This window comes from Physeter macrocephalus, chromosome 8 (genome assembly GCF_002837175.3).
Source record: "Physeter macrocephalus isolate SW-GA chromosome 8, ASM283717v5, whole genome shotgun sequence".
In the NCBI taxonomy this organism is placed as follows: Eukaryota; Metazoa; Chordata; class Mammalia; order Artiodactyla; family Physeteridae; genus Physeter; species Physeter macrocephalus.
Genome location: NC_041221.1, coordinates 44,167,208 through 44,180,374, shown reverse-complemented (window position 1 = coordinate 44,180,374; position 13,167 = coordinate 44,167,208). Strand labels below are relative to the sequence as shown.

Sequence of the window (13,167 nt, the reverse complement as noted above, 5' to 3'; positions counted from 1 at the left end):
CCATAGTGGCTGTATCAATTTACATTCCCACCAACAGTGCAAGAGTGTTCCCTTTTCTCCACACCCTCTCCAGCATTTATTGTTTCTAGATTTTTTTATCATGGCCATTCTGACCGGTGTGAGATGATATCTCATTGTAGTTTTGATTTGCATTTCTCTAATGATTAATGATGTTGAACATTTTTTCATGTATTTGTTGGCAATCTGTATATCTTCTTTGGAGAGATGTCTATTTAGGTCTTCTGCCCATTTTTGGGTTGGGTTGTTTTTCTTTTTAATTGAGGTACATGAGCTGCTTGTAAATTTTGGAGATTAATACTTTGTCAGTTACTTCATTTTCAAATATTTTCTCCCATTCTGAGGGTTGTCTTTTCGTCTTGTTTATGCTTTCCTTTGCTGTGCAAAAGCTAAGGCATTTTAAGTTTTTCCAAAGCCAGCCTGAAGAAATGAACACGTCTGGCAGATTAGCCATCATTGCTAAAGGACATGGCTCCAGCATTGACCTTCAGCTCTGTTGGGAAAAGCCACAGTGTTCTGCCAAGAAGGGGATCTGGTTGCAAGTATGTGATGGCAGCCAACTGCTGACAGTTGTGCATGGGCAATGGAAAGGTGTGTTGGCTCAACTCTGACAACACCAGAGCTGACAGGTCCCTGAGAGATGGTGGTATCTGGTGGCTTAAAGTTGTGTTATGTGGAATCCCCCTCAGGGTCATCTGCCACAACCTAGTGATCAGAGCCACTTTCTTTTCTTTGCTTTCTGCATAATCTTTGTTTGAAGAAAGGGTTCCATAAGTGAAATAAAATTTTAAAGTAGGAGTTCAGTTCATTTTCCTCATTACATTGGGGTGGAGTTGAGGGGGAGCGGTGATGAGAACATTTGTCCATGGTCACGGGACTTGCAAGTGGCTCAGTGCAGAAGTGGTTCAGTCCAGGCCCATAGGGAGTGAGTCAGCAGTGGGCCTGGACAAGGTGTCTAGGCCCTGTCAGACTTAAGACATTCTTCTTCCCTTTTCCAGGCAAGTGATGCCTTGGAATTCCACCCCCATCTCTATGCCACCAATCTAAATAAGATTCAGACTGACTCACCTAAAATGCTCACCTGCTGCTTAGTGGCTATGAGACTTTGAACAAATTTGAATAAATACAACCTCTTCGAATCTCATTTTTCTCACTTAAAAATGGCAATAATAAGACTTACCTCAAAACTTGTTGAGAATTAAATACAGTTGGCCCTCCATATTGAAGTTTCAGCCAACCACAGATTCAGCCAACCTTGGATGGAAAATACTCCAGAAAAAAAAAAATCCAGAAAATTCCAGAAAGCAAAATTTGGATTTGTTGCTCACTGGCAACTATTTGCATAGCATGTTATTGTATTTATAACTATTTACATAGCACTTACATTATATTAGGTATTACAAGTAATCTAGAGATGATTTAAAGTATACAGGAGGATGTGCATAGGTTATATGCAAATATTATGTCATTGTATATAAATGACTTGAATATTCATGGATATTGGCATCTGCAGGGGCTCCTGGAACCAATTCCCTGTGGATACAGAAGGGTGACTGTAATAAATGTCAGATCTGAAAAAATGTTCATCATAGGCCTGGCTCTTGATAGGCACTCCATCAGAGGTGGCCATTAGTGTTTGTGTTCTTGCTGAGTTGTGTTCCAGGAAACTCACTCATGCTGGTGGCAGGAAGGTGGGAACAAGGGTACTAGGTCTCACTTATCTGGAAGCTATGGTGTGGCCTGGCAAAGATTAACTTGAGAGGATCTTCTTGGGGGAAACTGGATCTCAAACCTGGCAGTCGGTACAGTTCATGGCCAATTTCCAATTAATGGTAAACAGTTCTAAGCTAGTCAGAAATCCTCCTTCTCCGTGGGAGCTCTGCATATGAGGCAGCAGAAGAGAATCCAGATGAGGGAAGAGTTGAGTTGGGGTAGGAGACACAGCCTGGAGCAATTCCCTAAGCAAAAGTAGCTTCCAGAAGCTACCAGCATGCTAAAAAGGCACCCTTGAAAGTACAGGAAACTATGATTTCCAGAGTCTTCTGCTCTGTGTTCACTTTCCCTGCTACCTGATAATACTCAAGCTGCCTCCAGGCAACTTCCTCAAGGGTTGGTGTGTTCCTGTCTGAAGGTGACCCTGAATCGAAGAGAGGCAGCAATTAAAGGCTCTGCTACCTGAGAAAGTTCTAATTGAGAGCGAGCTTTGTGATGAGCTGCCTAAAGCACTTGGGAAAGGAGAAAAAAAAAAAAAAAGCTGAATTATTTGTATTTCCCAGGGATCTTCAGGGCCTCTGCTGTGCTAGTGTGCAGGGTGTTCTGGACATCTCAGTGGACCCTGGACACATCCCTGCTCTTCCTTAGCTTCCGGTTTAGGGAAGTCAGTCCTGTGTCAGGACAGGAAATCATCTGTACTTACACTGCCCACTTGGCTAGATTTCTTCCCTTAAAACAAACACTTCCCAATCTCAGTGTGGAGAATCCTCTAACTGAAACAGTCCTCTCAGGGAGAAAAGTAAACAACTCTTGCAGATCTTCTTTATTTGTGATTCATAAATCTGTTCCAGTTCATCTTTAGTTTTTCCTTCACCCATGCATCAAGCATTTATTGGGTGTCACTGTTTGCCAAGCACAATATTAGGCACTGGATACAAAGCTAATGGAGCTCTGGCCCTTCAGGTACTTAAAGCCTCACTGGACATTCCCCAAGCAGCAGGATATCACAGCAGGGTAGAAAGTGCTCAGAAGCTATCCCAGCCCAGAAGAGGGATCTCTAAACAGAGTGTGTGTGGTATGGAATGGACTGTGTCCTCCTGAATTTCCCATGTTGAAGCTCTAAGCCCCAGTGTGACTGTATTTGGACATAGGGCTTTTAGGAGGAAACTAAGGTTAAATGAAATCATAAGGGTGGGGTCCTAATCCAATTGGATTGGTGGCCATATGAGAAGAGGATGAAAAAGAGATCCCTCTCTCTCTCCACATGCACACAGTGGGAAGGTAGCTGTCTGCAAGCCCGGAAAAGAGGTCTCACCAGAGCCTGACCATGCTGGCATCCTGATCTTCCAGCTTCCAGGACCGTGAGAAAGTAAATTCCTGTTGATGGTATTTCGTTGTGGCAATCTGAGCTAAGACAGTATGTGTGTGTGTTTGAGGGGCAGTGGGGCAGGGGTGGGGTGGGGAGATAGGAGCTTCCCAGAATTGTTGGTACCTCACCTGCCCCTGAAGGACTGTCCGGCTTTGTCATCAGGCCTTGAAGATAAATGTGTAGGGCTGACTTCTTGTAGTTTACAAAATTTGTTAGCCAAGTCTGGGATGACTTCCTCAGGACTCAGCAAAGTCAGCCTAGTTATGTACAGCCCTGTCTCCCAACTCAGTCCCAACAGGGCCCAATTAAAATCCTACCACTTCTGGCACTATCTGTAATAGAACTGATATCTCTCTCCTTGGGAATTATTTGAAACCCGATCATGACATTTTCATATGTTCTTGTTATCTTACCCACAATTAGATTGACTGTCACATAAGTGCAAAAGATCATGTCACTTATTTCTTTGCCTCTATTCCTAGGAAGGTAGAGTAGGGCTTGCCCACAGAGCCTGGTCCATAAATGTTTGTTGCTGCTGTCATCAGACAGACTTGGCTGGATCTAGGCTCTGTTGTTTACTACATGACTCTGGGAAAATTACTTAACCTCTTTGAGCTTTGGTTTCCTCATCTGCACTACGGTGATAATATTAGGCCTTATCAGATGGATTTGCTGGCACAATGAATGAAGCATTGTGTATAGAGTGCTTAGCACAGGATCTGGCCTTTAGCACGTGCTTGGTGTAGGTCTTGTTGAAAACTTTTTGATATATGTCTTTACCAGACCCTGTCTCTCATTTCCATGTTTCCTCCTGCAAGACCATTTACTGAGTGACTCACCTATTTGCTGGAAAAATGAAGATAACCTGATGGGCTTTAAACTCTGTTTCTTAATATCAAGGAGATAAAAGGTAGAGGAGGGAGAGTAGAGAAGGAGAAGTGAGGAAAGAAAGAAAGGACTGGGAGAAGCAGAGAAATCTCCTTTATTCTACCGGTGTCTTACCTGTGCCGGCCTCCTGCCAGTCCTGACCTTAGACACGGTTGGGCCTGAGGAGGTGGGAGGGGGGAACCACAGCCAGCCAGGGATCCGAGGCTGCAGCCTGGAGCACAGGGTCCTCTTTAATGAAAGGGCTGCGTATTGCACGGTGTCTGCCAACTGCAGTGAGCTGAGGGCTCTACGAGGGGGCCAGCGCCCAGGGGAGGGGTGCAGAGCCTGTGGAGCCAAGGGAGAGGAGGGGACCGTGTGACCAAGGGCTTTGTGAGCGCACTGGGTTGCCCGGGTAGGTGAGCTTGTGGAGAGCGCTGAGCATCCTTACACCTTGGAGGAGACCCATCCCCACACGGCAAGGACGGGAGACCGAGAGAAGGAGGTTGCACCTCACCCATGTTGGTAAGGTTCCTCTACTTGGCCCAGTCTGCTGACACCCCTCCCAGAAGCACAGGCCCCACCTGGGCTCAGGGTGGCTGGTTCCCTGGCTTGTGCAGAAAGATTTGGAAACAGGTTGTAGTTTGAAAGTGTTCCCATGAGCTCCAAAAAGAGATGAAAGGGTGAGAGACAGGAGGTCAGTAGGGGTGCGGAGTTAGAAACCATCAGTCAACTCTCTGGAGGGTCCTTAGGGAAGTCATACTTATCCATGCAAAGTAAGTGGAGAAGGAAGATAGAAAGTTGTCCTACCGCAGATGAGGGGTTAACCGTGTCCCCATTTGTAAGTCTTCACAGCACTTCCCCCTAAGGTTTCTGCGATCCTGAATTATTTTTCAAAAGTCTCATATCAAAGTACAGCTTTATTATTTTCAAGGAAAACTCACAATAATAGAATTTGAATTTTTTTAGCCCTGTGGTCATGTGTCATTTCTTTTGTAAATATTACTCAGTGTAGTGTGTTCTAACTTCACAGAGAAAGCAAAACTGAGGAACCAGGGTGGGTTACATAGCAAACCCGTGTAATCAGCTGTACAATCCAGAGAGCCCTGTGGGGAGAGGAGAGGATATGGTTTTAGTTGTCCCTATTCCATGTCTGAGGCAGGGCCTCAGGAGGAGGTGTGGTTCTAGAAGAAACAGGACCAGACTAACAAGTGGAAATGCCAGGGAGGAGGTTCCAGCTCAGTGCAGGAGAGAGCTGTGAGTTGGTACGTGCCCCCGGCACCGGAAGTGTTCAAGCGGAGGCTGGGTGGCCATCACCAGAGAGGAGGAAGGGGGTGTGAGCTTTGCTGTTGTGCTCTCCTGTTCTGCCCTGGCCAGCGGTCCAGTGTGCCGATGAGAGTAGGTAGCAGGTGTGTGGCTGTCTTCCTGATAGAAATCTTCAAAGACTGAGACGCTGCTTCTCCATCAGCCCAGGCTCCTTTCCTTATTTACTCTTTTGGTAAATTGATCTTTTGTCAACTCCCTAAACCATTCTGAGCCCATTGAAACCTTTTCGACTTGACCACCGCTTGGGTTAAGCTTCCCGGTGTGTGAAGTAGCACTTTATTCTTATTTTGGCTTTAAATAGACCTCTTTCAGGTTTCAAGGAGGTGCTTCTCAAACTTCTGGGAGTTTGAGAATGATTCTAATTCTCTTCATGATTCTATAGCCTCTTCTGGCTTTTGCCTTCCAGACTATGATCCTCATATATTGTCTTTTCCATCCTTAAACCTATGAGTCACCTTGAGAGCTTTACTGTCCTTCTCTAGATCTTTTCCAGCTTTTTAAAAATACCTTCGTGAAGTAGGATATCCTGAACCACATGCAGCTTTTCCAGCTTACATTTCTGCAGTTTTATTTCTATTTACTCTGTGGGAGACAGTGTGGTGTATATGAAAATGCATGATTTTAGGGCATAGCAAATCCTGGATCTTCCACGGATGTTATGGGCTGTGTGACTTTGGGGAGTTATTTAACCAGCCGCTTTGAGCATCACTTTCCGCATCTGCAAGATGCAGATAGCAGTATGCACCTCAGATGTTCATGAGGATAAACAACTTGGCATTTTAAAAAAATATATTTATTTATTTATTTGGCTGCACTGGGTCTTAGTTGAGGCACGTGGGATCTTCGTTGCCACATGCAGGATCTTTAGTTGCAGCATGCGGGATCGAGTTCCCTGACCAGGGTTGGAACCCAGGCCCCCTGCACTGGGGGTGCAGAGTCCTAACCACTGGACCATCAGGGAAGTCCTGCAACTTAGCATTTTAAAGCCTAGTACCCTGCCTTGCGTTCAGTAAGCCCTGAATAATTTAGAGGAGGAGGAGCCGGAGAAGGAGAAGAAAGTTCCCATTCTTAATTATAGTATCTTTTTAATGAGGGAACTATTTAATGAAACAGGTAATAATTATTTCAGAGCAGTACATTTGAACCTCCCTGTCATATTCCAGTTTCACTTATCTTGGTCATATTCATTTAAACTGATCTCTTCTTCCATTCCAGTCAAATAGATAAGAATGTTGTATTCACGCACTATCAAACATAACTTAAACGTACAGCCTTGCATCTTTATAAACATCAGTGAGTAATATGTGAGAGAGATAGAGAATGAACCCCCTATCTTCTGGTTAATGTTTAGACAGTCTTGGCACCTCCCAGAAGCAAGAGCTACAGCGAGAGAAGTGGGAGAGGAGCAAGTTGCCAGGCAGAAGCCTCTCTCGGCGTTCCATCAGCAAGGAGAGGTGGGTGGAGACACTGGTGGTGGCCGACACGAAGATGATTGAGTACCATGGGAGCGAGAATGTGGAGTCCTATATCCTCACCATCATGAACATGGTACGTCAGACCACGTGGGGACGGGGCAGCTGGTGAATAGATACCACTAGAGATGTTCCATCCCCCAAATAAGAGACCTTCTTTTGATCCCTTTATTTTTTTATTTTTATTTTTTTTTGGCTGCATGGCTTGCAGGATTTTAGTGCCCCAACCAGGGATTGAACCAGGCCCTTGGCCCTGAAAGCGCAGAATCCTAACCACTGAACTGCCAGGGAATTCCCTGGTCCTTTTAATATATTTATGTGTGTATATTGTATTTGTATTTATATTTATAAATATATTCCATGCCTAGATAATTAAGGACAAATTATTCTTTCTCTTAAAAACATGTATCCTAGGAAAACTTATAATTTATCAGGTACATTTTCTACTAGTTACTTCTCAAGTGACTCAATCATTTTAGTATGATTTTTTCCTCACTGATTTATATAAGTTCACAAATGAGGAAACTGAGGCAGAGAACTAGAACATGATTTCTTCAAGGTAGTTGGAGCTAGAATTGGAATAAAGTTAAGGACCCCTAATTTGAAGCTTCCGTTCTGCCTTGTAATGCTTCCTGCTTTCCCACATGGCCGTATCTCACTCATCTTTGCACTCCACCAATAATTCCTAATCTATAAGATAAGGAATTATTTCAAGTACATTACAGTTCTGTTTTTTCCCCTCCTCCAGCATTTATCTGTTCTCTGTTCATGTGAAGCTAACGGTTTTCCGTTTCTGACTCTAGGTCACCGGGTTGTTCCATAACCCAAGCATTGGCAATGCAATTCACATCGTTGTGGTCCGGCTCATTCTACTTGAAGAAGAAGAGGTAAGGAAGAGTTCCCCCACCGGTCTTGTGACCCGGACCCTCACCACTCCCTACCTGCTTCCTTCAGAAGAGCTGTAGATGGACAAGAAAGAGGGTACCAGAAAGATGTTTGGAAGCCCATCTGTGTTATTTTCTTGGGAATTCAGTGATGTCAAGTGGGAGATAGAGAACGTTCCCATGATATACATACTTGAAATCATCTGACAGTCTTTGTATCTAGTAACTCACAAATCAGATTGACAACAGTGACTAAGAATGTTCCACAGTGGAAACGGACTGAACCATGTTATGGCTGTGGGTGATTTCAATCAAAGTTAGGAGAGACATGGAAATACTGAACCTTTTATACCGTTTATTTACCTCTCGCATATTCATACATGTCTCTCAGATCTGGGCCCACTTGTCTCTCCGCACTTTTACTTGGGGATTCTATCTCTTCTCAGGGACTTAGAGAGCATGTGTATGCTGAGACTCAATTGATACCTCAAGCCCAGACCTCCTACTTGAGCTCCAGACTTACATCCAGCTTTTGCTTATTTGACATCTCAACCTGGATGTGTTCTAATCCACTTGAACTTGGAAACTTAGTCCAAAGTGGAATTCTCAATTACTCCCTGCCCGAATCACCTCAGCCCTGCCTTCCACCCTTCCCCTACCCTCCATCTTACCCATCTCAGCAAACGGTGCTATTGTGCACTGTTACGTAAGCCTGGGAGTCTCTCTTGCTTCCCTCCTTTCTTATCTTCCACGTTCCACAGCAAGGCCCACCGTGCTCCTACCTTCAAAGTGCATCTCAGAATCACCCACTGTTCATCATGTCCACAGTCATTGTGTTGGTTTATGGCTTTTATCATATCCAGCCTAGACTACCACAGTGAGATCCCAAATGCTCTTCCTATTTTAAGCCTTCCCTGACACCCCCAGCACCCTAATCCAATCTCTGCTTAGCAGTTAGAATGGCAATTTTAAATACAAATTGAGTTGCTCCCCTGAGCAAAGCTATTTAATGGATTTATGTTGTTTTTAGAACAAATTCAGCATTTCTTGCTGCGTCCTGCAGAGACATTCACGGTCTAGCCTCCATCCACCTTTCCATTTTTTCCTTGTGTCACTCTCTGCCTCGCTTACCCCACATCCCCCAACTCTGCCCTCCCCGCGCCCCCCGCCCCCGGCACTGGACTTCAGATAGGTTCCAGAACACGCAAGGCCCCCGTCAGCCTCACGGCCTATGCACTTGAGGTTCCCAGTGCCTGAAGCACCCCTGCCCTGGCTCTGCTCGTGGCTGGCGCCTTCTCACCTCTCAGGCCTCTGTTGAAATGCTGCCTCTTCAGAGAGGTCTCAGTGACCAGCCTACCCAAAGCTGGTTCCACTTAACTGTTCTCCATCACAGAAAGTGATTTACTTCCTTTATTGATACCATTCTTGCAATTCATTAACAGTCAGTGTATTTGTTTACTCTTTTCTTGTTTATCTCAGCCACCATCAGAATGTGAATTCCATGAGAGCGGTAACTATGTCCCTTTATCCTTGGCTTTGTCTCCAGCACTGAACACAGTGCCTGGCCATGAATGAATGAATGAATGAATGAATGAAGTAAAATTTAATGAATGACTGAACCAGCCAACATGATGAAATGACTTTGCAATCTATAGCACTTGGCCAGCAGCTGAGATATGTGAAGAAGGGCATCTTTCAAATCTTCATCAGCAAGAGACCTGAGGTCAAAATGCCCAAGGCAGGGTTGATTGTTTTCTGAGTAGAAGCCTCCAGGCAGAAGATTTTAAAACAATGATCTCTGGAGACTGATCCTTTTTCTTTCTTCTCCCCTCTACCACCCCTACTTCCCTTAGTCACTCAAGATATACTTTGGGTATCTTGGAATACCGATGGATATATTATTTGGATATATTATTTCCCTTCCTGTAAACCTTTTGTTAAGAAAATTTACCCAAAACTTAGAAACCAGGCAACACAAAAACTATGTGTCCTTTCAGTGTGTAACATGACCTATCTCACTCTGTGGGAATGTAACTTTGTTTGGTTATTATTCATGATTGATTAGGGTCTAGATGTGGTAAAGTTAGGTGTTAACATGCAGGAAACTGATAGAGTACAAATGGGTTTTGGACAGTAGAGATGGAAACGATTTGTGTCCAGCAAGAAGATAATTCCAAAGATTATGGTTTTATTGGTCTGTGGAACATTATATAATTTTGTATCTAATGTAGCAGTGTTAGTCCAGCATTCTTTTTTTTTTTTTTAACTGACTACAGTTGCATCAGTTTCATGTATCTGCCTTCGAACCAGCTTTGCCATCTTGCCTGTCTCCTTATGAGTGAGTTAAATATATCTTGAACACGTGCTCACTATATATCTGTATGAGAATTATGTTTTTAACTTTTTGAAAATTATACCTGGGTACCTTGGAGGACAAATTTTCACTACTGTATAATGGTCTAGCTTATATGCATGCTTAGCTACAGGGGGAAAAAAAGGAAGGTTCTTCTGGGTGTGGGAAGGAAAAACCTTTACCCTCTGCAGTTTCAACAGCAGCACTAGTAGGAGCTCAACCTGTGGCTTCTGTGGATTGAGCCCCTTTTAACTCTAACTCTTCATTCCCAGGAAACAATGCCGCCAAAGTCTGGCTTCCAGTGGAATCCTTTGAAAGAACTTGATTGGCCATTACCTCTCTGACCCCATCACAGTTAACATTGTTTTTCTTCTTCCCTTCCTGATTTTGCAAGTGCAATGAGACACAAATGATTTGCTGCAAAAAAGCCACGGCTTCCTTTTTCCCACTTGCCAAATATCTTCCTCATTCAAGCTTTGATAGAATCTCCAAGTGGTACAAGGTTCATAATTTGACAACAGAATTGCCAGCTCATTGGAGAGTTGCAATTCACAGCTCTCATTTTCTTGATTCCCAGATCATGGCTCTAGCTATTCTTCACATCTTGGACTAATGAGCAGCCCCATCAACAGCAAACAGCAATGACTCCAGCCCTTAACTTACATCAGGGTAGCAGCCACAGGCAGAAAGTACTGTGTGAGGTATTGGGAGGTGACTGCTCTTGAGCAAGGAGACCTGAGTTCAAGTCCTGACTCTGTCATCTTCCCGTAGGTAACTCTGAGAAAGTCACATCCTTGCTCCATCCCCCCTTTTTTCTTCATCTGTCAATGAGAAGCAAGTTGTGGTACGTCAACTGTATGTCACATGCTGTGCTAGCTGGTGAGGGTACAAATACGAATCAGAGTCATATTCCTGATTCTGAGGAGCTTAGCATCTCCTGCACAAAGGCACAGAATAGAACATTTCAAATTGAGATTGTCGTGAATACAAAGAAAAGCAAAAGAGTACCTGGGACAAGGAAGGATACTTGGATGTCTATGCTGGGTTTTAGAGGATGAGAAGAAATTAACCAGTGAGGAAGGACATCCCAGGTAGGGGAACCTAGAAATAGGGACAATAGCCTCAGTGCTTAAACTAGCACTTTATCTGTGAGGGGCTGTGAACACATCACTGATCATGAACCACAAAATGGGAGGCTCAGAAACCTTGTTGTGAAAAGAGGAAACAATGAGATTTTGTCGGAGGCAGGAGAGAAAACAGCCGATGGAAACCTGCCCACCTCCGTTCACACCTGGTCTTGTTCCAGTGTTACCTGTCTCTGTGCGTGACATCAACATCCTTCCTGTTGCAGGAGCCAAAGACCCAGAAGGCATCCATGACACCTCCTTCCCCCCCACCTCCACCCCGTATCCAGCCCATCATCATGTACTGACAGTTTTCTCTGACCATCTCATTTACATCGCTTTAATTCAGGATACAGTTATCTCTTTCCTGGGCTATAGTTGTATGTACTTTCTGGTCTGCTTGGATTCCTTTCGATCTTGTTTTCTCATTGCAGCCAGATGGTCTCAAAATGGTAATCTGATTACCTCTGTCCTCCTGACACCCCTTTCCAAAGCCCATCCCTGCTTTAAAGCAATCCAGTGTTTTTCTGATGCCCTCTCTAATCACTTACTGTGCCCTCCTTGCTCTTGAGATAGGGTGATAGTCTTCTACTTATCATGCTTTCTCCTGCTCCTCGTCTTGTTGTTGCCTGGACTGTCTTCCTTTTTGACTTCACTTAATTAACACCTTCATCCTTCAGATCTCAGCTCAAGTGTCTCTTGGCTGGGGAAGCCTTCCCTGATGTCCATGCCCAGTAATATTTTATTATATACTCCCACAATACTGCATGTCTCCTTCATAGCACATATCCGAGTTGTAACTTTACATCTATTTGCCTGACCCACTTTCCCCCGTTAGTGTGTAAGACTGGGTCTGGCAGAGGTTGGGTCTGGTGTTGCTTTCCACTTAGCCCTACTGGTATATAACAGATAAGAGAAAGAGTGAATGAGTGAGGCCAGCAGTCAGTGGGTGAAGATAAGTGGCCAAGTCATGACAAGCCTGTGGCCCCATAAAGGGGTTTGGATCTAATCCTGTGGAGTCTCTGGATGATTCCAAACTGAGAGATGAAATGGAGAGAAAGGCCTTAGAGAGATGGCTCTGGGGCTCTTTGGGAAGTGACGTGAGGTGGGGAACACTGAGGTGTAGGTCTCTGCCATCAGTGACTTTCTGTGGCTCTCATCTTTCTTATTCAAAGTCATACCTGACAGCTAACACCATTTTGGACTTCATTTTCTGTGGTGGGTTCCAGAGACTTGGTGATTAACCTACATACCTAAAATACAGTTTCTCTATGTCAGTTTCGGCCATGTAAAAAACCACTGTGGAATTTCATCACATTTTGAGAATAAATGAGTCTGACGCAATACTAATTGTGGAGCATCCTGGAGACGTCTCAAAGAATAGAGGGTCATATTTTGGACCAGTGGAAACTCAGGTACACAAAACCATGAGCTGGAAAGATTTGTCTAGCATATTAAGACATCATGGTGAGATGAGATTGGCCATGTGTTGATAATTCTTGAAGCTAACTGATGGATCCGTGGGGATTTTTTACACTACTCCTTCCACTTTTGTATATGTTTGAAATTTTCCATGATAAAAAAGTTTTTAAAAATTAAAAAAAAAAAAAGACATCAGGAGCCAAGCAATCAGAGTGGCTTCAGAGATGAGCCAGCTTGCTCTCTGTCCTATCCTGCCTCCATCCAGCCCTAAATCAAATTCTCATTTCCACTTTATGACCCTAATCCTATCCTTTGAACTTCCATTCTCCCTCAAGGACTTGGACACAAACTTAACCTTTAGCCCTTTCCACTTTAGACCAACTCATTCAGTGGCCTCCCTGCTCTACTTTTGGGCTGGGGTTACGGATAGGATTGCTCCCTTCCCTCCTACTCTTGTGAGCAGTTAACATTGTAGTGAGCACAGGTTTATAGTCAGTCCCCCCTCTTTCTAGTCATGTAACCTTTGGTAGGTTACTTATCTGTGTCTCCATTTCTTCATGTGGTAAATATTTACTTCCTAGGGTTGCTGTGAGAATCGAACGTGTTCATTCACGTAATAGTC

At 44.1% G+C, this 13,167-nt stretch overlaps 1 protein-coding gene across 2 annotated transcripts in view; it reads left to right on the top strand.

Annotated features, from left to right (window-relative positions):
* The window catches only part of ADAMTS12 (ADAM metallopeptidase with thrombospondin type 1 motif 12), a 433,405-nt gene that overhangs the window by 244,204 nt on the left and 176,034 nt on the right, over positions 1 to 13,167 (top strand). For both annotated transcript variants that reach the window (XM_055086520.1, XM_055086519.1), the window contains exons 4-5: positions 6,642 to 6,838; positions 7,566 to 7,649. In XM_055086520.1, coding sequence (XP_054942495.1) covers positions 6,642 to 6,838; positions 7,566 to 7,649 — 281 coding nt within the window. The remainder of the gene's footprint in view (positions 1 to 6,641; positions 6,839 to 7,565; positions 7,650 to 13,167) is intronic.